The following is a 26095-nucleotide window of genomic DNA, read 5'->3' as shown; positions in this document are numbered from 1 at the left end:
AATTGTGTTCAGTGGGTTTCTTGCTTTAGTAATGACATTTATTCTCGCAGTATAAGATTCCTGTCTGTTATACTTCTTTTTTTATAATAATGGTTCTAGAGCTATTTTTCTAAAAATTCGCTTCCAAATATTTGAGGGGTTTGTGAGGCTTATTTGCTTTTAATTTATGCTGGATTCAGATATGGCCTTTGTCTCTCAAATGTGGTAGAAAGTTTATATATAACCTTATATTCAAAGTCAAATAAACCTCCAGATAAAGTTTTCTTCAATCGAAGTCCACTCTTAGCAGCTGAGGATGGTTCCATATGAACAGCCTAAATTTCCATGAAATTCAACTCAAGAACTTAAAACAATTGGATTATAATAAATACAAATTAATTTCAGTTCAATACAAATAAAACATTTGAATTTAATTCAATACATCGGGTTCCTACAAGTAGTTCATCGATGCATGCTGCCCCCATGTGGTGCCAACAGGTATTTCAAATGGTTGTAGATTTCTTCACTGGAGCACAAACTAGTACAAAGTAATAATAATAATAATAATAATAATAATTGCACAAGCCTTGAATTTATCTCTTTTATTAAAAAAAAAGAACCAGCATCCCCACAATTAAACCTACATTATCCCAAAAACACATTCTAGAGAACGGCTTCTGCGTCCCCGAATTGCTTAAAAACCATTCAGTAGATGCAAGATGAGGAAAAAAATAAAAATTAACCGATGGCAGAGAAAAAACAAGTTGAGAGACTTCTCAAATCGGATCAGATGAGGGGGGGATGTCTTTACATTATATATAGGTCAAATAACCTTTACATTTATGGCATTTAGCAGGGACCCCTCATCCAGAGCGACTTATAGCTGTGCAGTCGAGGGTAAAGGGACTTGCCCAGCAGTGGTAGATTGGTGGTGCTGGGATTCGACCTCATGACCTTCTGCGTCAAAGTCCAACGCCTTAACCGCTGAGCTACCACCTCCCAAACCCCCCCCCCCCCGTCCACGTGGGCATTGGTAATCGTGTAAAAACATCCACTGATGAGCTGAAATGTATACATATAGATTTAATAGTGGTATAATTTAGCTAATTTCCTATTAAACAATGAAAAAATACACACACACACACTTCACCTCTCACTCATTTATCGCTCACTCCAGCACACATGATTTTCACTTGGGCCGATCAGATGAATCATCTTTAGACCATCGATGTGACAATTACTGCAGTCAGAATGCACACACACACACTCTCTCTCTCTCTCGCACACACACTTTGGCAGGTTCATCTGGTCGGATTCGCGGGAAAAGGCGACGCTAAATTTTTTCGAGATCCTCACAAGTCCCGCCAGAGTCCCCATGCACACACGGACGATAGAAGTTTCCCTTCAAGTTTTCACAGCGCCGACAAGGACCCCGCTCCAGGAGAATAGGCTTTTTTTTTTTTAAGGAAAAACTGACAAATAAAAAAAGAAAAAAAAAGGGGGAGACAACTCTTTAAACAGAGTCGTTCATCCCTGTACGGAGAAAGCAGTCCGTCTAGAGCTCCGTGTGCATCTGTCCATCTGTAAAATAATGTAAAAAAGGAGGCTGAGACGAGTCAACAGGTGAGTATTACATATTCAAAACGAATTGGATTGGATATCAAGGATGTAGGAGGTGGTTTCAAAAAGCTTCAAATCTAGTTTTGTAACACGCCAACAGGTGGCAGCACAAGGCTGCACACACAGTCACAAAAAATAAAAGAAACTAAGAGTGATAAACAGAAAGAGTGATAGGGAGACCTCACCTGTGTTTGTCCCTGGTTTGTGCTTTTCCCCTGAGTGAGCGCTCTTCTCTCGTCCTTCAAGGAACTTGTTATAAATTCTCTTAATCTCCTGATCGTAATCGGTCCATTCGGCGACGATCCGGACTGCTGCCTGGAGCTTCGGTTCTTTAGTCTGTGGGTTGTTGCACTGTAACAGTCACATTAAGCATCAAATTGGTTACTACAGGTCGACCGATTTGCTAGTTTCTGCGATTGGCACAGATATTTAAAAAAATCCATACCGATAGTTTTTCCGGGTTGCATTATACAGTATGAGAGCTGCCTCTAGAGGCAAATTCACCACATGCTGTTTATTTAAAGTGGATTTTTTTTATTTTGGATAAAATGTTTATTGATTTTTTTAAATTTTTTATTAATGATATGAATTTAATTTAGCACATTTTCATGATTCAGTTTTTTTATGGATTCTTAGTTATATCGTTATCGGGAAAATCCACTACCTGTCGAACTCTATTTGGTACTAAAAAGGAGTCTAAACACCCGAAACCCACCTTTTTAATAATGCAAAACCATTTAGTTTAGCATTTAAGGCGATGGCATAATCCGATTCCTACAGATTTCTACGCTCACAAAGGTGTTCAGCTCGGATCTGGTGACTGGGAAGGCCACTGAAGAATATGGATCTTATGTGCATGAAACCACTCTCATCAAATTAAAAAATAAATATCTGGTCAGTACCAGGTCAATGGTTTTAGCCTTGGTTTTGGAGGCGTCGTCGCACCACGTCTCGCACCACAGCCACTCCTGAGGCAGAGACTTGATTGGCACTTGGTGGATCATGTTGTTCGGCAGATCCTGCGGTGGAAGAAAAATTTGAGGTTTAAGCCCTGATGCACCCATTTGTCCTACATTGAATGTGCGAGAAACATAAAGCCATACCCACACAACAAGACATACCTGATCAAGGTTGGACAGACTGTTAGGATCCTGGCTCAGTCCTTGATACTGTCCTCGCAGTCGGTCTCCTGCGGCGATCTTTCTGAACTTCTTCAGGTCCACAACGTACAGTGCGCTGGAATGCAAGACGGGGACAAGCTGATGGAACTTCCGATCAATTCTAACATCAGGAGGACACGAGTTTACTTTTACATGACGACTACCGGTAAAAAGGCGCCGTTTGCCTCCTAACCTGATATGGTACTTGCGGGGGCCCAGGTGGCTAGCCCAGTAGCCTGACTTCCAGAAGCGGTAGCCGTCCATCTCCCGGCGGCTCTCGCAGAACGGCGTGTAACCGTATGGCGCTCCCTCGAGGTCCAGGTCGCGTAGCTCTTTTAGATCTGTGCGCACGATCTGGAGGAGAGAAAAAAAAAATAAAAAAACATGCCAAATGTAGAAAATGTACAACACACTTTCATGTCAAAAACCTTCATTTGGAGGACCTGTACTGCCTGATTTGAGCTTTGCCCAAAAGTGGCAGCTTGGCAAAATTGTTAATACTGGGGTTTGACTTTCCGATCAGTAACCCAGAGGCTTAACCGGTGAGCTACTGATTCCCCATGTTTCCATCATTTGCTGTCATTCCAAATCTGGAAATGACCTCATAATTCAAATTACAATGCTTTGCCTGAAGGGGGCAGAAGTGTCTAAGTAATGCAGGTGTTTCAGAGGATTGATTCGAACTGAGACTCGCCAAATTGCTTGTCTTGTTTGATCACTTTGTGCAATTCGGATATTTTTTTTTGTGTAAAAAGGGGAGTCAATGGTACCTGGTCAGCATCCACGAAGAGGAATTTATCCACGGCGAGCGGGAAGAGCACGTCCAGGAAGAGGATCTTGTATCCCCAGATGATCCGCTGCTTCTCGGTTTGCTGATGGAGCCAGCGAGGCCACTTGTACTGCACTAACTCGTACTGAAAACCGTACTCCTGAGCCATGAAGGGGATAAATTCCTGCCAAATAGAGATTTAGTTAAATGTATTTGAACGTGCTTTTGAGTTCTTGCCTCTGACAGTGTTAACAGTATTCGAGTAATGTCCTACCTGACTCAAACCATGACTCAGCCACGGCTATAGAAACCGTCAATAACATGGAGAAACGCAGTATAACAGAGCGCTGAATGTTATTGCTAAAGCAAAAAATGGCAAGGTTATCGTACGCCTGCTAGATGGTCCCGGTGTCGCCAACTCGAAATCTGATTGTTTAATGCAATCGCCTCTAAGAAACAGGAGATTTTGACCCTGGCGACACGTGATGTGACGGCTGAAATCTGATTGGACAGAAACTCTAACCTGAACATACACTACTGGAAGCAGTGCAAGCGAAAGAAACGTTATATAATAAAGAGAACCGATGACCCTAATGGCCTACCACAAGTGCATAACTAAACAGAAGCCATTACACATCCAGGGCTTAGATACAGCTTCCCAACAAACCTTAAAGGTCGGAGACAGATAGTTCTTCAGGAACCAGAACTTCACCGGCGTCTTGGTGTGTTTCAGGACAGACAGCATCATTATTCTAACGGGGGGAAAAGACATTGTGGGTCAGCTCATTTTCAATGACTGTAGATCAGAACATTTATCAGGTCGGCCTTGAGAATTTAGAGTAGAGACGAAATCCATGAGAAATGACCTTAAATAAAGAATTCGGCTGGAGAAAAAAAAAAAAAGGAAAAATGTCAGCACTAATCAGATGTGACGTCGCTAAAGATCACGGCTGGAAAAACGTGAAGGGAAATATTTCTACAAAAAGCTGTAATACAGATAGAAGCAAATGTCACCCGCCGTCTCGATCGTCAATTAGCTTTTTTTTTTTTTTTTATATATATATAAAAATTGCAAAAAAAATAATAAGGTGCTGCCATTTTCAAATATCACACGCTGCCATCCTCTAACTTCACGAACGCAAAAATCCATTTGCAAATTGTAAAACGGGACGTCAGACAGACGAGGTTTAAAAAAAAAAAAAAAAAAAAAAAAAAAAAAAAAAGATTTGTTTAGCTTTTACCTCAGGAATCTCTCGTACAAGTGTCCCGAGGCCACCGAGAAAATATTGATGACGTCGTCTTTCTCCTGCTTGCTTTCCTCCACTTTCTGGTTCCCCGTAAATCCTCTAAAAGAGTGGGGGGAAAAAAAAGTGAATGTTTTAAAGAGATTGTAAGCAATAATGAATCCCGGCGGCTTGGGGAGTCTCTACCTGGTTAGGGACTCCCAGAATCCGGAGTCGTTCTCGTTGGTGCCGTCGCTGAGGAGCTCCTCGTTCATCATTTCGGGTTTTTTCTGCACCTGCGCCCGACAAGACGGAGGTTATTCGAAATTGCGTTTTAAAGAAGAAAAAAAAAAAAAAGAAAGTGGTCCTGAAATCTGATTACGTTCAGATCGCTGGATTAATGTCTGGGGTTCTGGGAAATCATGCGTGAGAATTTTTGTACGATTACGCAAAGTGAAATTTAAGAACACACACACACCGAGCCCTAATATCCATTCTCCATATAATAGCAGAAAGCTGATTGGCTGTTGGTCTATTTTCTAGCCGTAAAACAGCGAATTCGATTTGTTCTAGCGAAAGAAAGAACTACTACGGAAACCCTGCTCCTGGCTTTTTGCTCACCTTTACTTTAATGATCTTGCTCTTGAAATTGTTCAGCACCACTATCAAGTCCTCGGCATCGGCCGGAGAGTCTGTACCGTCGTGACTACGGCGGAAGGAAACATGTCAGGTTTACACACAACCACACACACTTGTACAAGCGAATACCCCGATACCAACCTGTAGATCTTGTAGATGTCGTCCGATCTCCCTTTTCTCAGGCGCAGGATCCAGGCCCCGGGGTTTGCTTTGAGCTGGAAGTAGCCCTGGAGGAGAATTTCGGTTATACAGAAGTCACACGCGCGCGACATGCGAGAGCTAAATCAAGAAGATTTACCAGGTTGGCCATGACGATGGTGTCGACGATGACGGGGTCCGAGGCCGTGCCCAAGGTGAACTGGAGCCCGCGAGGCGGCTGGCCGGTGCTCACGTCGAAACAGTGACCTTCCAGGAGAAGATGTTCGAGCTCGTACTCCGCGGCTACGATGCTGTCGACCTGAAGAGTAACGAGAGCGTTAATACCTTTTCTAGTTATCCATCAAAGGTCCACGATTTGCGGACGGACATACCTCCTGTAGGTAGATGTTGTCCAGGTCGTGACGTGTCCGCACGGACTCTACCATCCAGCTCTCGGGGGTGTTCAGGTTCAGGGTGAATAGTGGAGACTGAGGCATGTCTAGGAACTTTGCTATCGGGCCCAGAGTGAATCTGTTATCGGCCATGAAGGTCACCTCGGGCTCCAACACGTAGCGGTAGAAACTGTAGAGCGAAGAAAGAAAGAAGGAAAGAGGGATGGACGGACGAATGGTTGAATCTTAACAAGCAATAACATTTTTAAATATCAAGAAATGATTTATTAATTAAATGATTTATATATCAAAATAAAATGATAGCTAGCTAGCTAGAATTATTTATAATAACAAAAAAATAATTTTGCTATTAAAAAAGAAATTGATTTTGGAATCAATACTTTTTTTTTATTTTTTTTAAATATAATGGCTGAAATAATACATACTAAAAATTAATTAAAAAAAGAAACAAAATAATGAAAAACAAATGCAATGTTTTTTTGTTTCCAATTATATATTTTTTAAATTCATAAATAAATATAATTTTTTTAAGTGATTTAAATGATGGAAAAAAAAAAAGCAAAAAAAATTTTTGGTTTATTTTTTGCAATTCATTTTGGAATCATTGGCAACCAAGTAATAATTTTTTTATTTTATTGTTTTTTGGGTTTTTTTGGAAAATGATCAAATGTACTGGTAAAATATAAATAAAATGCAGACGAACAGACAGATGGCTGGATGGTCTTAACCCATGGCTTGGAACATTATGTTGCCAGATGCTCACCTTTTAAGCGGCATGTCTGAGAGCTTAGACTGGCAGTTCATGAAGATCCGCATGTTAACATTGACCAGCTGTTTCAGGACCTGAACAGAAACAATTGATATAAATAAAGATCCATAGAAAAATGAATATTGTTCAAATTTGCGGTTTATGTTACCAAGAGAAGAGGAGCCAGTTTTTGAGCATCTCTGGTGACCGGATCCACCACGGCCACAATGTCGAAGTACACTTCCTCCTCCTTGGGGCGGATTTTCACAGCGCTGTAGGAAGCAGCGTACATTAAATAGCAGTTTCTCAGAAAGAAGAAGGTTCAAAATCCTGCTCACTCACCTGTGTTTGTCATCAGTGAAGCCATAATCGACCCGGGCCTCGCCTTTGGGCTGCGATGACAAGAGCGCGTCCACCTTCATGACCAAATCGCTCGCTCTAGAACAATAGAGAGAAAAAATTATTGGCTTTTTAAACATAAAAAAAAATAATAATAAAAAAACTTGAAGTATTAAATCTTCCCGGGTATGACGAGATGAATTACCGGTCTTCTTCGATGCCCAGCTGCTGGATTTTGTTCTTGATCCGTTCCCCAGATGTTTTCAGGATGATGCTCTCGAGAAGCAAAAAGTCATCCTGGTTGAAAACCTCCCCCTCCTCCAGCGGACCGATAACCTGCACAAAGGAATAATGAAACAAATGCACAAAATAATTCTGAGATCATGTCTCCGATACTCGTTTGTCTGATCGGATAGCTCACCCGTCCATTACTGATGACGGCCCTCTGGCCTTTCCGCAGCTTCAGGACGTCGCGGCAATACGCGGCGTGGCCCAAGAGAAAGTCCACTTTCGGAGACTCGTAAGCCTGTTTGAAAAGAGGGATGTCCATGCCCTGGAGAAGAACCAGAGACGATACTATAGAGCAAGTCGATTTGGGATTTTTTGTTCATGTGTATATACCCATGAGAATAGAATCTATTATCATTTATGCTTTTATTTTTTTTTTAAAGCCATTTGTGTATTTTTACAAAATTGATTTTGGAATAAAAAATCTTTATAATGATGAAATGTACTAATCAATAAATAAATAGATTAATAAAACGACAGACATATAGCTAGAATTATATATAATGATTGAAAAGAAGAAAAAACATTTTTTGTTTTTTTTACACAATTTATTTCAGAATCACTGGCAACTAAGAAATAAAATAGTTCGAATATTTTTTTTATTATAAAATGTACTGGCTAATTAATAAATAAATAAATAGATGGCTAGCTAGAATTATAAACAATCAATCAAATAATAATAAAAATAAATAAATAAAATTTTTTTCCCACAACTGATTGTGAAATCATTGGCAACCAAGCAGTGAAATGTATTATTATTAAAAAAGAAAAAAAATGGACATTTACCCCGACAGCAAAGTCGGCAATGTTCGCCCCGGAGTACAGCGCGTCTGCCGTCTCCTCTTTGACCATTTTGGTGATGAAATTCTTGGCGTTGTTGGCAGTTTGTGTCTGAATGGCTGACCACATGGCCCGGGCGATCAGCGTTGTCGAGTTCGTGGGACTGTCTGTCGGGTTATTGATCATCCCCAATCGCACGTTATTGCTGGTTTTCTGAAAAAAGAAGGAGGAAAAAAAAAAAAAAAAAGGACTTTATTAAGTCACGATGGGTGAGGTCCCTGGTAACCCCTCATTGGTCAAATGCTGCATGCATTAACAGGACCAACGATCGAAGTGGTAATTTTTAAACTTTACCATGTGTCTAATGGCGTCGTAGAGCAGCTGTCTGCCAGTCGACTGGTCGAAATCTCCGACCACCCAAAACGTCACGGGGCGGACCACGCCGTCGTCTGTCAAAACGAGCAATGTTCGTTTATTCATGCACTTCAGCAATTGCACCGCTAGCATAATCTAGCAATCTAATTATGTCACATGGGGACACGTAGGAATTCAGGATCGGAAATGTAATCAACCCTTTTGAAATATACTTTATGAGAAAAAAAAAAGGCTTGGGACACCTAGTGGATGAATTGCAACAGACCACCCCAGGCAACTTTCCTCTGTCTGGTTCGAATCGATGAGCAAACTGGTTAGGATACAGACGTTTAGGCGGGTAAGTCTGTAGCGAGGGGGATTCTGATCATTAAAAGTGCATCTTCACCATATGTTGGGGATTTTGAATTGAATACATCACCCATGTGACATAATCGAGAGGGAAAAAGAAAAGCATTCAATGAAAAACCAACACAAAATCACAGAAGGTTAAAGGAAAAGAAATTACCAGAGGAAACGGTAGAATGTATTCCTTGGGGGTGGGGGGAGTGAGAAAGGAACCACCACCAAAGAGAAAGGAAGGAGAGAGAAGAAGAAAAAAAAAAAAAAAGAGATGTACCAATAGACTTAGAAGGATAGATTTCTTATATGAAGGCATCTTTATTCTAAGTAGGAGTTCTTGGCCTCACCTTTCTTCGTCATGTAGTTCATGCTGTTAGCCACGGCCGTGTTCTTCTCCGTAGCGTCCAGGAAGAGGAACCGGGCGTAATCGTCGATGAAATGGTTATCTGGAGGAGAGAGAGATTGCACTCGATACAGAGACTAGAAGCACACGATTGTACCGTATATAACGCCTTTGGATGCAATTCAAAAAGTTGAGCAAATGACAGAAAGTTGACTGACTGGTGCTGGAGAGGTCCAGGTAGCTCCTGGTGGTGGTCAAGATGCGCGAGTTGATGCGCGGCACCACGTTTGCCTGGTTCATGACAAAATCCACGACGTCGTGGTCGCTTGCCAGTTCGCCCTGAACAAAAGACCGAAAGCGTTGCTTGGCTGGGTGTGTGTGTGTGGTGTGTGTGTTACAGCGATACATCAAGGAACGGTGGTTTTTCCTCACCAAATAGACGGCACGCTGGAAAAAACTGGTGGTGTCCAGGATCTTGTGCATGATGGTGGTCTCAAGCTCGTCGGGGTCGAGCTGCTCACGCTGTAGAGGCATTCCGTTGTAGAGGGCAACGGGAAGGGGACCCACGCCTGTCTGCTCGTGATACGCCTTTCCTTCCTGCCTCAACACACGTGAAGACTTGCGGTTAGTGCGTTTAAGAGCCTGGTGGCTTAGTTTGTTAATGCTTTGGACTTTACATCCGAAATCCCAGTCACACCAAGATGCCTGGGCCCCTAAGCAAGGCCCTTACCCCCACAGCTGCTCAGTTGTATGAATAAGATCAATTTAAGTCGCTCTGGTTATGGGCATAAATGTAGAAATCTTGCTAAGGATCATGGTATTGCCATGTCTCGTTATGATATAACAGCAAATAGCCAAAAAGTAATCAATTAGATCAAAAAGGAAAAAAGTGCTTTTGCACCTTGCGATTGTTGTCGTAGGCCGAATCTGCTCCCAGAATGCTACTGATTTCCACGTAGGGATAACGTTTCTTTAGAACGGCCACCACATCCTCCACTTTCAGCTTCCCTCCACTGGGCACACGGTTTAGCATCTGATTGGAAAACAAAAGAAAAAATTTATAAAAAAATACCCATTTGCCAAATGTCAATGCCTTCATGTCTGTATCGATTTAGGAAATGACAAGTCATCAAAAAAAATAGCTATCGACTTACGGACATGATGGCGTCGAAGGCCAACTGGTTGTCCACCTCTTCGGCGATGTAGTTGAAAGCCCGTAACATCGCGACCCCGGCGTCCTGCATGCCGTCGACATCGTCGTCGGAGTTCACCACGAACACCAGTCCTATCCTGAACGATGCAGGCAAAACGACAAGAAGGGTATAAAAGACTGATTCCACCAACCGCACCTTGGAAGAGGCACCCATTAAGTCCCCTGACCTACTTTTAGGGTCCATTCTATTCCTTATATGGTAACCTTTGTTGTCTGCCTGGCCCAACTAGCTGACCAAAACAGCATTCCTTAAATGGCAACATGTCTAAGCAGTTGAGGGTTAAGGGCCTTGCTCAAGGGCCCAGCTTTGGTAGTATAATGATGCTGATTTTATCCATTTTCGGTTGTCGGGTATCGGCAAGTACGAACCAAAGATCTTAAAGACTGAGCTGCCACTCCCCAGATAGATAGATATATATATATATATATTCTGAAAGAGAAACTTTGCTATCTGACTGTAACTTTATGTGTAATTCCAAAAACGTACATACCTGAGGGGAATGTTATTGGCGTAGAACATCTCGGCGACGCTCAACAGCTCCGCCGTGCTCTCGTGAGTGGGGTCCAGGATCATGACCTACAAGCAAAAAGAGTTTGAGGAACTGACTGTATTCGTCGATTCGTCGAAGACTACAGTCTGGTTGCCCAATATGTTATTTTCAAACAACTTAACACTATTCCATGAGTAATCCGTCTACAATTTTCGTCCCGATTTGAATCAACACGACACAAACTACCCCAGTTCTGTCAATTACTCGCCAGTTGAAAGCGATCATTGCACATTACTGTAAGACAGAAAACAAGAGAGATGATGTGAGTGGACTTCCTCACCCCCACAATCAAACGTGGTGGACTTATTCAGGGTGAAAGGATTCTTGAACCAACATGGCAACCATTTTATACTTCAGCACCATGCGATTCCATCTGGACTGCACATTTTTGGAACCGACTTCACCATAACAGTGAAGCATAAGTCCGAGCACTGCAAGCGTTATTTAGAGAGTGATATCCATCACAACTGCCCCAGTCACTGCACCTACATCCTATTGAACTGCTCTGGGATGAACTGAATCCCAAAAAACAGCTGGATTCCAAAAGCATGTTAATCTGTTATTGATGGTGTAGAAGTTTTTTTCTATGATAATTGAGTGGAAAATGCATATATTTGTTTGGTCAAAGTACATTTTTCTCACACATGTGCATAGAAACAAAAAGGAACATGTCTCTCAGGAACCATAAAATACTGGGTGTTTCTCCAAACTTCTCACAGGCTCCGTTATACAAAAAAAAAAAAAAAAAAACCCTGCTCACCAGGTTGTGGAAATTCTTACGGATCTGCCTGATGACTCCTGGGAAAGTGGGCCGCAGAAGCTCCTGCACGGTTGAAGGCCACGATGCGTACCTGCCGTCCGTCTCCAGGTTATTGATCCACTGAAGAGGAATAAACGAACGCGTTAGTGCTGTCCTGCGGAAAACTCGAACACGGCAGTGTATATATACAGTGAGGAAAATAAGTATTTGAACACCCTGCTATTTTGCAAGTTATCCCACTTAGAAATCATGGAGGGGTCTGAAATTGTCATCGTAGGTGCATGTCCACTGTGAGAGACATAATCAAAAAAAAAAATCCAGAAATCACAATATATGATTTTTTAAACTATTTATTTGTATGATACAGCTGCAAATAAGTATTTGAACACCTGTCTATCAGCTAGAATTCTGATCCTCAAAGACCTGTTAGTCTGCCTTTAAAATGTCCACCTCCACTACATTTATTATCCTAAATTAGATGCACCTGTTTGAGGTCGTTAGCTGCATAAAGACACCTGTCCACCCCATACAATCAGTAAGAATCCAACTACTAACATGGCCAAGACCAAAGAGCTGTCCAAAGACACTAGAGACAAAATTGTACACCTCCACAAGGCTGGAAAGGGCTACGGGGAAATTGCCAAGCAGCTTGGTGAAAAAAGGTCCACTGTTGGAGCAATCATTAGAAAATGGAAGAAGCTAAACATGACTGTCAATCTCCCTCGGACTGGGGCTCCATGCAAGATCTCACCTCGTGGGGTCTCAATGATCCTAAGGAAGGTACACGGGAGGAGCTGGTCAATGACCTGAAAAGAGCTGGGACCACCGTTTCCAAGGTTACTGTTGGTAATACACTAAGACGTCATGGTTTGAAATCATGCATGGCACGGAAGGTTCCCCTGCTTAAACCAGCACATGTCCAGGCACGTCTTAAGTTTGCCAATGACCATTTGGATGATCCAGAGGAGTCATGGGAGAAAGTCATGTGGTCAGATGGGACCAAAATAGAACTTTTGGGTCATAATTCCACTAAACGTGTTTGGAGGAAGAAGAATGATGAGTACCATCCCAAGAACACCATCCCTACTGTTAAGCATGGGGGTGGTAGCATCATGCTTTGGGGGTGTTTTTCCGCACATGGGACAGGGCGACTGCACTGTATTAAGGAGAGGATGACCGGGGCCATGTATTGCGAGATTTTGGGGAACAACCTCCTTCCCTCAGTTAGAGCATTGAAGATGGGTCGAGGCTGGGTCTTCCAACATGACAATGACCCGAAGCACACAGCCAGGATAACCAAGGAGTGGCTCTGTAAGAAGCATATCAAGGTTCTGGCATGGCCTAGCCAGTCTCCAGACCTAAACCCAATAGAGATTCTTTGGAGGGAGCTCAAAGTCCGTGTTTCTCAGCGACAGGCCAGAAACCTGACAGATCTAGAGAAGATCTGTGTGGAGGAGTGGGCCAAAATCCCTCCTGCAGTGTGTGCAAACCTGGTAAAAAACTATAGGAAACGTGGCGTTCAAATACTTATTTGCAGCTGTATCATACAAATAAATAGTTACAAAATCACACTTTGTGATTTCTGGATTTTTTTTTTTTTTAGATTATGTCTCTTACAGTGGACATGAACCTACGATGACAATTTCAGACCACTTCATGATTTCTAAGTGGGAGAACTTGCAAAATAGCAGGGTGTTCAAATACTTATTTTCCTCACTGTGTGTGTGTGTGTGTATGAAAGCGTACATGGACAGCAGGACTGCGGATGTCCACGGCGTAATCGGAGTCAGACGGCTGAACGTTCAGCTTGAGGATATCGTGGATGAACGGCGAGTCAATGAGGAGGCTACGGAGGCCCTCCATGACGCGGGCTTCGCTCCTCAGGATGTCAAACACGCTGCACAGAGTAAAAGACAAACTTCTTGTTGCGTATAGGAATAAAAATGCTTGAATTCACCTCCAACAATTCGATACATTTTGGCGCTAACGGGGGGATACGCGCGAATACCTGGCAACGGAAGGCACTATTGGTTCCAGATTTACTGCTCACCTGAAGATGTCCTGCGCGTCCAGGTCAACGTGGAGCCCGTTTATGAAGAGCGCCGAATCTCCTGGCTGAAGTCCCAGTGAGCCTTTGAAGTACTACAGAGGACCACAAGGACCATTTTTAGAAACCAAGACTGATTTTTTTTTTTTTTTTTTTATCATCACAAATTATTGACAAAAGTTTGTGGAAACCTGAGCATAAGTTTGGTATGAACATCTTATTCCACATCCCATTTGCTGTTATATAATAAACCCCACACTCCTGGGAAAATGTTCTAGAACCACATACGGGTGGGAAAGTCAGGGGGGGTCCTGATACTTTTGTCCGAGTGATGTACTTAAAGCGAAGAAAAGCAAAGCTACCTTCTGATTATCTTCGATCTCCTTACGCGTCGCAGAGTTCACCACCGTTTTGGTTATGGACCTGAGGACAAATGGTAAAAGTGTAAAAAAAAAAAAATGAATAAAATAAATGGAAACATGCTTAGAAAAAAAAGGGTCTGGCAGGATTATTTATATTCTTACAGTTATTATCAAGTGCACAAAGTGAAGCTTTAGAGTAAAGGTCGACTTAGTAATCGGTGCCGATAGGTGAGCGGCAAAAATTCGTGCAGATAGTTTTTCCGGCTTCCGGTCCGCTGTTACTACGAGAGCGGCCTCTAGAGGCGAATCACCGATGCCACATTCAGTTCACACGTCGAGACTGAGTGCCGCACGGACAGCGCAATATTGATCCTTTATAAATATATATACAGTTCTATTTATTAATTGATATATTCATATTGCGCATTTTTTTTATTTCCATTGATGTTGGTAATAAACTATGAACTATTTTACATGGAGTGTTATGGTTGTTGTTTTTTTGCAATGTTTAGAACTGCAGACTTGCTTTAATAACCTCTAGCCCCTAGAAATACTAGAAATACAAATATTCATCAGTCACCAGATATCTGAATGCGTGATTTCCGAACGGGTGACGCGTCGGGGTACCTGGCTTTCGTTGGAAAGTTCTGGCTCAAGTCCTTCATTACGTTAAGGGCGTCTACAGGAGGGGCTGCCAGGATACGGGCTGCGGTCTGGAAGCTGAGATCTGGGGGAAAAAAGAGATAAACAAATGGTATAAAATGGAGAACGGAATTACGTTTTATTCTATACAGATCTTCGGCGATCTTCGAGGTAATCCTTTTGAAAAGGGAATGATGGCTTCACGACACGAGGCTTCTCCAGCTGGCATGGATTTAAAAGCTCTAGGTATATCAGAGAGTGGGTGAATTTATTCTCCTGACGTCTCATCGTAATATAACAGTCACAAAGCCACCGCTAATTCCGGAAACGCCGTTCGGAGAGACGAAAATCTCTTACGCAGGAAAGATGTAATACTCGCCCTGCATCTGCCAGACTTTGAGCGGCGCCATCTCGTTCGTACTCTCGACCAGGTGCTTACGCAGCTCCTTCAGCTGTTCCTTCAGCTCCGGGTAGATTGTTCTGGGGGGGAAAAAAATAAAATAAATGACATTCTGGATATTTGCATCAAACAAATAGATGTGATTTATTTTGTTCTTCTTGTAAAGATCTTGCAAAAGGGTACACGAGAAAGATCTCCTGCTATAGAACTCTGACCTCAAAGCTACTAAACACCTTTGGAATGAATTGGACTGGATGGACTATACTAGAATGCTCAAAAAGTATGGTTAGATGGTAGACTTACTTGAGTTTGCCAAAGAGGAAACCCTGCACTTCGTCCACGGGGTCGTTTTCGCCAAACACCGTGGCGTTCACGTCGGCACCTTGCGAGATGCAAAAGCAAGCGTTGTGATTTGATTTCATAACCAAACGTCACACTACTACATTCTTGTTGAGACTTGTATAAAAAAAATGAACAGAATCAAACCTTGAACTTGTGTATCATCTTTGGCTTTGTACTCCTGGTTTTTGATGGCCAACTCAACCCCGTAACCAGACAGGAAAACTTTCTTGTCGCTTGGTTTCTGCAAGGCGAACGTTTTTAATAAGTGAGGAAACTCTCAGATTGAGAACAACGCGTCATAAAAATTGACCCACCGAGACATAATGGCGCAGGACGTAGTTGATCAGGCCCTTGTTGGCTTTGGCGAGCATGTGCTGATGGAGCCTGGCGAACTCTTTGGTTCCCAGCTCGGCGTAGAGGATGCCGATGGGGGCGTCTGGGTCGGCTGAGGGAAACCTGTGGTCGCCTTTGAACAGGAAAGGCTTCGGCCTGCGTTGGAAAAAGGGTAGAAAACTGTGGTGTAAATGTGAAAAGTGCTGAAATAAAAGCAGGAATTCTATATGGAAAGTGGTGGTAGGAGTGGAAGTGGTTAAGATGTTGGGCTGAGGGCCCCTGAGCAAGGCCCTTAACTCTCAACTGCACAGTGACACAATTGTAAATTGCTTTGGATAATGGCGTAAATGCACAAGGTGCTGTTGTAGTCTACTCACTTCTCAGCAGCGGCCTCGATCAGGCCATTTAGGCGGTCTAAATTGCACGATTTCTCCCCGTGGATGCTGAAAAACGCCTTGCAGCCGGGTGGAGGAGGTTCGTTGGACGCGATCTGTGCGACGAATAGGGAATTACAAGAACCATTACGCTGCTTCTTCATTCCAGCAAACCCACCCCCCCCCCCCACCACCATAAATATGGCGAAATTGTTGTCTGACCTGTTGGAAAGAATAGACGGTGGACGAGTACGAGCGCAGAGAGAGCGCAAACTTCATCAACTTCAACTGGACGGGACTTAATTGCTGGCTGGCTCGCTTCAGGATCAGCTCGTAATAGGACAGATCTGTGCCTGTGCCGGGGTAAAACCGAAACAACTCGGTTTAATGAGCAGTATGTGTGGGCATTAAAGTTAGCAAACGGAACCGAATGCGAGGAAGTTTACCGTCGTGGTCGTTTTCAATTTCCTGGTTGGCCTCCACAAAGTCCCAGAACTTATCCTGGCTCTCCTCGGCAAGAAACTCGCTGGTGACCGAGAAGGAAATGATCAGTACCGTAGGAATTCGTTGTATTAGTATTAGAGGGTGGCTTTGAACAGATCATACCTGGCCTCCAGGAGCAAAGGTGTAGACGCCCATTTGGTGGTAAGTGTTGTGGTCACACCCTTCGAGTCGCCGCTGACGCAGGACACAAAGTGCAGAGTCGCAAGGAGCACCAAAAACGTCCGCATCTTACAGCCTAGAGAGCAAACGGCACGTCCATTTGAAAGGAACATCGTCATCTGATAGCATACGGTGACATTGTAGGAAATTGTAAACGGTTGTCAAGATTTGGTTTCCCTTCTCACAGTCTGACATGGTTGCCATCCAATCGGCAACGAGAATATGCCCAGTAGGTACATTTACATTCCTTTCTGCTCTGCATTTATAAACCAGAATGCTAATCTGTTAAGATCCCATCCATGCACCATCATCTACAGTCTCTTAGGTTGTCTTAGGAACTTGCTAGTGCATCTTCTGTACAGTAAAGTAAGGTCCTACCTGTATATTCAATCATAAAGTACATAAATTATATTATCGCTATTAGTATCATTTTACAAAACATTTACCTCATCATTATAAAGTACAAGTAAAAATTCAGGTCTTCAGTTTCTTTATATTTTCAATATTGTGGGTTAATACTGAAGACGTCCAAACGACCTATGGAATTATGTAGCGGAAAAAAAAAAGCGTTAAGAAACCCAGAATATGTTTTATTTGTCCCTAGTAGCTACATTTAGCTTTGATGACAGCTCGGCAAACTCTTCGTCTTGCCGTCTTCAAAAGCTCTTTAGACCATCAGTACTCGTGTGCAAAACAAAGTGTGAGGTACAAATCCAAGTTCCTGGCAATCACCAAGAAAAGAAGACCAAGAGCTACCTCTGCTGCAGAGGATAAGTTTATTAGAATGACCTGTCTGCGAATTCCCTAAATTAAATAAATGCTTTTCAGAGTTGAAGTGGCAGATTTTATAACACCCACTGTTCAGAGGGGACAGCATGAGTCAGGCGTTCATAGTCAAATTGAGGCAACGGGACCGTTACTTTGGAAGAAGAACAACCAGGAAACACAAGGAATGGACAATAGATCAGAGGAAAACTCTTTGGTCTGAAGAGTGCAAATTTAAGAGGTTTGGTTCTCCACCATGTTCTTGAATTTGTGCTTCCCAATGTAAATCATGAAGGAGAAGGAGGTGTGATGGTGTAGATGTTTTTTTGCTGGTGACACTGTTGGTATCATATCAGGTTCGCACAACAGGACAACCCCGAGCACACCTCTGGGCCCTGTAACAGCTGTTCGTCCATGAAGGAGTGTAATAACGTGCTAGGCCTCCACGATCACCCAATCTAAATCCAGCTGAAATGGTTGGAATGAGTTAAACTGGAAAGTGAAGGAAAAGCTGCAAACACGTACTCAACTCCTCTGGGAACTGCTCAATAAATATAAAACCTATTCTGGGTTATTTTTAACACGTTTTAACTACCCGGATGTCTTCACTTCAGAAAGTAGGGAAAATAAAGAACCACTGGAGGAGACGGTGTGTCCAGATGTTTGACTATGTGGAAACACAATACAGAAACCCAGCTACTGTCATTTTCGAGAAGAAGAAGAAAGAGGAGGAGGGAAGCACGAGTCTGACGGCTCAGCCAATCGCGCGCCTCGGCGTGGCCCCTCGGACAGCCAATCATCATCAAGAACACGCACACGTCCGGGTTTGTTAACCAATCATCCGGGACTCAACCAGGATGCTAGCCTAGCCGCTGCCATGCAACCCAATTCTATCGAAACATTTCGGAAAATAATAAAAATGACTCGAGAAATAGAAAGCAAAAAGTATTTCTCATGCTAATATAATTGTTAATAAACCGCGTTTTATTCTAAACCTAGCTAGACAGATACCCGTATTAGCCTGCAATTGCTAATTAATTATATAAAAAATATATATATTCCGAGTAAAACGTAAACATATCGCATTCCCTGCACCATAATCTAATAACGCAGCCGAGTTTGTGTTTGTGTTCATATGCAAGCAAACAAGAAGCGAAAACACCAGCTCATACCTCCACCGGCTTCTGAACTTCCTGCTAAAGCAGCCATGGTTCAATCCCAAATAGCATCTTCACTACCTCAATAAGTTCACTACGTAGGCAGCAAAACCGCGCCTTCTAAACCTATTATAGTGCACTCGGTTATCTGTTTTGAACTCCGCCCGAGTTTGGATGGGCTTCTCCGTTTAATAGGGCGTCCTTTGTTTTGCCGATTCAAAAATGCCACATTAGCTGTCAAATTTCTGTGAGAACTAAATAGGTATTTTGAAAGAAATTATATCTCTCAAATATATTTTACCTGTTAAGGTTTTAAAATAAAAAAGGATATTTTTTTATTTTTAATCAGGCAGTTGTTCAGCCTAATAAAATATAACCCTGTGCTTTAAAATAGTGTAGTCCCAGGTTGTAATTATTGAATTAGTATTAAATTATAATAAGTATAACAATTCTTATTATAAATAGCAATACAATGACAAAGTGACATTCTTTTTAACTCCCAGTTTGTCAGGACCATTGTTAGGTAAAGGGGTTAAGGGCCTTCTGTAAGAGCCCAAAAGAAACAGGTTAGGCCTTGAACCCAGAACCTTAAGCGTTAAGCCATGCCTCGTATCAAAATCTATGATATGAGACAGTATTTGCTATAAATACCACCTTTTGAAGGTGGTATCAAATAGTTTCGAGACTAAATTTGTAACACACCAACAGATGGCAGCACAAGGCTGCACTCACAGTTACAGGGAGCACCGAACTTGTGCCAAAAGACATTGTCCTGTGTACATCTGGAGCTGTGCAACTGGTGATGAGTGACAATGACCGTTTCAAAAAGGTGGCAACAAGGTACACTTGGCTGGCAGATTTGAATCCTGCCCAGGGCCTTTCATGTAAAAAAAAAAAAAGGACACCAATTTCAGGTCGATTTTTGACAAGAGAGGCTTCCTAAAGACTGCAGCGTTTAGGAAGGGCGCAACCAGCTCAGTGGTGCCAGTGGGTACCTCCTGCCCTGCCACCACCATAAGACAGTAAATAGTGTACCTGTTTTTCTGCTGAAGTTTGGTGAAGCCATTGGGGGAAGCCATTATGGGGTGGCAATAGGAATTTTACCTGTAGTTCCACCATGCTTCAGGGCTGATTAAGTCCTAATTTTTGTTTTAATTACCTGAGAATACACTTGCTCCTTATGGATGTCCCTCTACCAAGAACCAAAGGTACCCATGGATGTCTGTGCTGCTGCTGCTGCATGGGAATCAGGGAAGTGGTAGCTCAAAGGTTAAGGCTCTTGGTTACTGTTTGGATGGACAGGAGTTCAAGCCCCAGTACTACCAAGGTGCCTCTTGAGCAAGGCCCTTAACCCACTTTGCTCCAGGGGTGCTGTATCATGGATACATGTGCATATACCCTGTGTTTTGACCACAGCTTCCTAATAAGCTGGGAAATGTGAAGTAAAAATTTCACTGCGATTTTTGCCCATGAAGGTCGTTTGTTTCTAAAATACAATAAAACTCTGCAGCAGTGCAAGGATTTCTTTCCGTTCAGGACCAGTGTTGCCTTGGTAAGTAGGTCTTTGGGAATCAGATTTTGCCCCAACACAGGTAGTTGTAAGTATTCCAGCCCTATTGCACAAGAACATTGGTTCTATTTCAGAGGGATGCAGTGCAGCTGCAATAAAGAAAGTAGCTGAGTCTGGTGATTGTACTTTAGATGTGCTGGGTCTTACAATGTCTTATGATTTCCCAAAGGTCCTGTAATGCCATAATGCAGCTGAACTTGCAAGAAGATGGAAAAGCACACCATGCAGCCCAAACCAGATATTTTGCACCGAGTTTAGGGGTTCTGCGAATGGAAATAAAGAACAGTCTATGTCATTTGTAACTGCCAGATGCACTGGTCAAAAATTAACTGATGCCCTTCTAACAAAACCATAGATCATGTAGTCCCTACAAGTATCCCCATACTTTTACTATTTCTTTTTTAAGGGAAACTTATTATCACCGTTAAAATTTCCAATTTCTTTTCGCTTTTATCTCCAAGCCGTAAAACACCAACGTCAAAGCATACATATAAGGTATGTATGACTCTTTCTGTATTCTCAAGGTTGTTCAAAATATAAAAATTGTTATGTTTCCTCATCGGTTGTAATCCAAGTACTACTGATGATAGGAAGCACAACTAGGCACCCAGGATCTATCTTGGATCTTACGACCCCCAACTTGAACCTAAAGGAGCATGGTGGATGTTTATACCTACCTGTGCAGGCCAGCTAGGGATGGCTAGGACACAAATTGCATGCTCAAGGATTAAATTAAAAAGGTATATCAAGCATGACAGCACAGCCTATACTGGTTTATAGCATCCTGCTTTCATTTGTTTCGGGGATATAACCTCTGGAAAAGGTCTGAGGTAACACTTATCTGTCTTTGAGGAATTTGTTCCTTTTGTGTTAATTTAGCAAATCATTTGAGTTTGACTTCCAAAAAAAGTAAGTTTGACTTACTGTACAATCCATGATCAAGCCTGAGCGCATGTCCGAGTATTAAAATCAATGTCCGAAGTTAGGAGTTAATTTTGAGAGCACAATGCGGGGAAACATCAGCTTAGCTTCAAAACCGCACAAATTGTCCAAGACATCATTAAATATTGTTTCTGTGAGTCCATTGTGTAACTTCAAAATGGTCTTCAGCTTGATTTAGCCGTTACGGGGAATTTGGTTTCATGGAATATCAGACAGTTCTGGGCCAATTCCAGCTTTTTATCTTGTAGTGTTGGTTAATTACTAGATTGTAATCATGCCATCCAGAACAGAACAAATCCTCAGGAGAACTCATTTGAAGAAATTGCGGGTTTGTGTCTGTATTTGTGGGCAAATTGTGTGATGGGCTATGTTAGGTAAAGGAAGAGGGTCCAAGCTCAATCCATATTGAAGATCAGTGCTAGTTGTACTTATTGACCAAAGTATTATCTATTTATTGATTTACTTCAAGATTCTAGAAAAATATCGTCCTCAAAAGAAAGAGGCTTCTATTGGTCTGAATACAGTGAAATTCTTTCTTAACCTTTCCCAGCTTATTAAGAACCTGGGGTCAGAGTATATGTTCAGCCATGATACAGCACCCTTGAAGCAAGGACAGTTCTCAAGGGCCCAACAGTAGCAGCTAGGCGATGCTGGAACCCTCGATCTTCCAATCAGTAACCCTTAACCACAGAGATACCACTGTTCCAATCAAGGTACTGACTGTAACTCTGAAAATAATTGTTGATGCTTTTCCTATACCCCAATCTCCCAAGTGTTTTGTTTAGCCATAGCCGTATCCAAACTAATTACTCTTGCTGTTAATCAATATTGTTTGATCTCCTAGTATGAGTACAGTAGCTTTTAATTAAATGCAAAAAAAACAACAAAATCAATTGAAAAATAAATGACTGATTTAATATCTATCCTTATTACCCATCATGCATTTTTTTTGGAAGCCATTATTTTGCAGATTCATTCATATTGACAACAGTATCGACTGGAAAATACTCTGCTTTCCTTAGAGATTTGCAATTACTTGGCGATCATATTTCTCTTCCTTGTCCTTGCAGTTATTCAATTACTTCAGCTCAGTGTACCATTTGCTTTTTGTTCGATGTATAGCAATGCTCATTCTCTCCGTACCTGCTTTATCTTCTCTGCTCGATGGTATTCGGCATACCGTTCTAATCACATGGGACTAAACTTATAAGCCCGAGTCTTGCTTCCTGTTGTCCAGGGAGAAATTAGAACGATGGCCCTCCTCTGCTTCTCTGCTGATGCTGGACTTTTCTTGGCCTTCCACTTCAATAGGATAAAAAAAATATATATATAAGAGTGAGGATCCATTTTGTAATTACAGCGGAGAGTGCACTTGTCTGAGTCAGCCGCATTTGTGGCTTCGGGCTTGGTTCCAGATTCTGCTGGTGGGAGATGTGTGTTTGTGAAGTTCTCCGGTAATGTGTCTGCCCCAATGTGCTTTCTGGTTACTCAACAAATGAGTTCAGTTGTACCGTGTATGTATAGACAAAGGGAGAATATGCATAATATTAAAATGTTATGCTCGCTTACGTTATTCCCAGAGAGAGAAAGTCAGAGGGGGACATTGCTGGGGCAGTTATTTATAGCTTAATAATGTGTCGGTCCCCTTTTTGCTACCAAAACAGTCCTGACTCGTTGAGCATCAACAACATTACCTTCTTTAGCAATTTGAGCTACAGGAGCCCGTCTGTTGGATTGGACCACAAGGGCCAGCCATCGCTCCCCACGTGCATCAATGAGCCTTGGCTGCCCACGATCCTGTCACCGGTTCACCACCGTTACTTCTTTGGACCACTTTTGATATATACTGCCCACTGCATACCAGGAACAGCCCACAAGAGCTGCAGTTTTGGAGATGCTCTTACTCAGTGACTCAGTGTCTAGCTATCATAATTTGGCCCTTTCTCAAATCCTTTATGCTTGCCCAATCTTTCCTGCTTCTATCACATCAACTTCGAAGACAAAATGTTCACTTGCTGCCGAATATAGCGCACCCACTGACAGGTGCCATGATCGGGGTATATTAGATAATCGTCATATATATATATATATATATATATATATATATATATATATATATATATATATATATATATATATATATATATATATATATATATCAGTGTTTCCCTGCACTCTTGTTTTACCTGTTAATATTAATGCAGACAAATAGGGTGTTGGGAAGTTTTCTCTCTAGCTCGAAGGACCATATAAGGATTCTCACTATCTGGTATACGCTGATCAGTGGATTGTGCTCGCCCCAGCGCGTCAGTAAAAACACGATACAGGATTCAGAACACTCTACTTTACTGGGTATAGAATTGATTGTATATGAGGTGATTCTTGCTGTCTTCTGCTTGCTGCTGTTCAGTGGGTTGCTAGATGCAGTATGCATGCAGCGGCTCCGTGTTCTGGCCTTTTATACTCTTGGTGGAGGAAGGTGTACTGTGATGTCACGGGTAGCTTGTCATTTCTTGGTAAACTGTATATCTGCATATATAAGCATGGAATTACAACTAAATAGGAATCCTTTCTAACACTGCCGCCCCCAAATATGCCTAGCATATTTGCTTCTAAATCTTAGCTAAAAGTCTTTCGGTTTCATCTTGGTGTCGTCTTCAACTGCTATCTCTGGTAGATTAATGAGTCGGGTAACTGGCCGTGTGTATAATCGACCTTTAATGTTGACCTCTGCAGACCTAACTTGTCCATCTGCTACAGGAAATGTCTTTGACACTCTTCCGATCAACCAAAGGGCTCGTGGTAACTGGGGATCAACAATCATGACGACAGACCCAACTGCAAGGGTTTTAGTCTCTGCATACCATTTGTGGCGTAGCTGGAGATTGGGTAAGTAGTGTCTCACAAAGCTTGACCAAAAGTGATCAGTGAGAACTTGACTTTGTCTCCATCTACGTCGTCCTATGAATTCGTCGGCAGGGTATATCACTTGAGGTAAAGAACTGTCTAGCCGCCCCATGAGCAGAAGATTTGGGGTGATTGAGTCTAAATCTGCTACATTGGAGGAGACATAACCTAAAGGTTTGCTATTAAGGATTCCTTCTATTTCGATAAGTACTGTTTGAAGAACTTCTTCTGTTACTGTTTGTGCACCTACTACTGTACGGAGGGCATTTTTAAGAGATCGGATCTCCCTTTCCCAGCTGCCACCAAAGTGAGGGGCATTAGGTGGGTTAAACTGAAATTCAATCTTCTGTTTGGCAAGATGTCGTTGAAGTTCTTGGCTGCAATTCTTTAAAGCATCTTTTAACTCTCTCTCTCCACCCTGGAAGTTAGTGCCTTGGTCAGATATCAGTTCTGAGGGAGTGCCTCTACGTGCTATAAATCTCCTCAGAGCCATGAGGAAGGAATCAGTGTCTATAGCTGTGAGAAGCTCAATGTGTACACATCGAGTTGTAAGACACTTAAAGATTATTCCCCATCTTTTCTCTAAACGCCTGCCTATTTTGGTTTGGAAAGGTCCAAAACAATCCATACCAGTACTATAAAAGGGTGGTTTATGAAGTCTCAAGCGTGCTGGAGGAAGGTCAGCCATTTTTGGGTTCTCAGGTTTAGCCTTCCACTTACGACACTCCATACAGTTATGTTGGGATTTTCTAATTGCTTCACAACCTCTTAGTATCCAGACACTTCTCCTCATTTCAGCAAATACTCGTTCTGGTCCTGGGTGACATAGCTCTCTATCATAGTCTTGAATGAGTAATTTGGTGGCTCGATGATGAGGGTCTAGGACAATAGGGTGAACTGTTTGGAGTTCTAGGCCTTCAGCATGACGTAGGCATCCTCCTACCCGTATAAGCTGACTGGCTTTATCGAATTCTGGGGCTAAAGTGAGTAATCTACTTGTAGGGGATACGGGCTTACCAGAGCTTAGTTGCTCGTTTTCTTCTGGGAAACTATCTTGTTGAATATTGCGGAAGAGGAGATGTTCTGCTGTCACATAGTCCTTAGCTGTAGGTGTACTAGATTGATCTAAGTCACTTGGATGTTGTTGAACTGTGGCTTCAACAAGGTCTTTCCAAGAGTGGTACTTACTAGGGTCTAAGGGCTTTAATGTTTGTGTGACACCACAGAATATACTAGCTCTCCTTTCCACTTCATCTCCAGGGGTCTTAAGAGGTGGCAGGGTTGGCCACTCTGATTCTTCTTTAAGTAAAAAGGGTGGACCTAAACTCCACCTCTTAGGTGTAACAAGCTCTACTAAGCTACGCCCCTTTGTTAGATCATCGGCTGGGTTTCTGGCTGTATCTACATATCGCCAATCATGTGACTCAGTGAGTCTTGGATTTCTGCTATTCTAGTGCCTACAAAGACTTTAAAACTGCAAGATTCAGATCTTAGCCATGAAAGAACTGTAGTTGAATCTGACCATAAGATCACTCGGCTGATCTTAAGAGTGAGTTCATTTTCGAGCAGTTTGGATAGTTGGGCACCAATTAGGGCTGCACATCGCTCTAGTCTAGGAATGGTTTGTTTACGTTTAGGGGCAATTTTGGATCTGCCAATCAGGAAAGCAAGCTGTATTCTACCTTCTTGATCTTCAGTTCTTAAGTATGCTACGGCAACGTATGCTTGCTCTGAAGCGTCACAGAAGATATGAATTTGTTTTGTGGTATTGGGATTATCCATATCTGGTGTAACATAACATCGGGGAAGTGTGACCTGAGGAAGAATGGGTAGTTCATTCTCCCATTCACACCAGGCTTTCACCAAATCTGTGGGTAACATGGGATCATCCCAACCCCTCTGTTTGTTCCACAA

The 26095-nt window shown here is 42.3% G+C and overlaps 1 protein-coding gene and 1 long non-coding RNA gene across 5 annotated transcripts; one reads left to right on the top strand and one right to left on the bottom strand.

Moving 5' to 3' along the window:
- Positions 1–566: 566 nt before the first annotated feature.
- Positions 567–18906, bottom strand: uggt1 (UDP-glucose glycoprotein glucosyltransferase 1). Of its 4 annotated transcripts, none has more exons than XR_014533669.1 (41): positions 18778–18906; positions 16784–16916; positions 16624–16703; positions 16400–16530; positions 16181–16293; positions 15785–15959; positions 15615–15711; positions 15432–15510; positions 15108–15208; positions 14714–14813; positions 14087–14147; positions 13728–13819; positions 13424–13574; positions 11678–11797; positions 10858–10943; positions 10308–10443; positions 10055–10186; positions 9586–9750; positions 9372–9492; positions 9158–9256; positions 8451–8545; positions 8103–8309; positions 7450–7581; positions 7234–7364; positions 7032–7127; positions 6859–6961; positions 6705–6784; positions 5921–6110; positions 5689–5847; positions 5532–5617; positions 5373–5457; positions 4959–5047; positions 4770–4874; positions 4196–4280; positions 3530–3712; positions 2953–3113; positions 2721–2835; positions 2502–2618; positions 1785–1950; positions 1237–1560; positions 567–1123 (listed from the first exon to the last, which is right to left on the bottom strand). XR_014533669.1 is itself a non-coding variant. In XM_083541612.1 (41 exons), exons 1-41 carry the CDS (start codon positions 18812–18814, stop codon positions 1535–1537), a joined length of 4644 nt encoding a protein of 1547 aa, XP_083397738.1. In that variant the 5' UTR covers positions 18815–18906; the 3' UTR covers positions 567–1534. The 4 variants fall into 4 exon arrangements, 2 of the variants coding, with proteins under 2 accessions (XP_083397738.1, XP_083397739.1); XR_014533670.1 differs by having other exon boundaries at positions 1247–1560; XM_083541612.1 differs by adding an exon at positions 8977–9000 and having other exon boundaries at positions 567–1560.
- Positions 18907–23494: 4588 nt separating this feature from the next.
- Positions 23495–25890, top strand: LOC310726981. Its single transcript, XR_014533904.1, has 2 exons — positions 23495–24687; positions 24735–25890. It is a non-coding gene; the product is annotated as an uncharacterized lncRNA (long non-coding RNA).
- Positions 25891–26095: the final 205 nt, after the last annotated feature.

This window comes from Silurus aristotelis, assembly GCF_946808225.1.
Source record: "Silurus aristotelis genome assembly, chromosome: 5".
In the NCBI taxonomy this organism is placed as follows: domain Eukaryota; kingdom Metazoa; phylum Chordata; class Actinopteri; order Siluriformes; family Siluridae; genus Silurus; species Silurus aristotelis.
The sequence above is the reverse complement of the archived record's forward strand: the minus strand, read 5'-3'. Positions and strand labels throughout refer to the sequence as shown.

Bases quoted from the DNA above. Each gene is read 5' to 3' on its own strand.
- uggt1 (XM_083541612.1), bottom strand. From the start codon at position 18,814: ATGGCTGCTTTAGCAGGAAGTTCAGAAGCCGGTGGAG. The intron at 15,209-15,431 runs GTAAGTCTACCA...TTTCCCCCCCAG, and splicing joins TTCCTCTTTGGCAAACTCAA to AACAATCTACCCGGAGCTGA. The intron at 1,951-2,501 runs GTACTGACCAGA...TGACTGTTACAG, and splicing joins AGGCTAAAACCATTGACCTG to TGCAACAACCCACAGACTAA.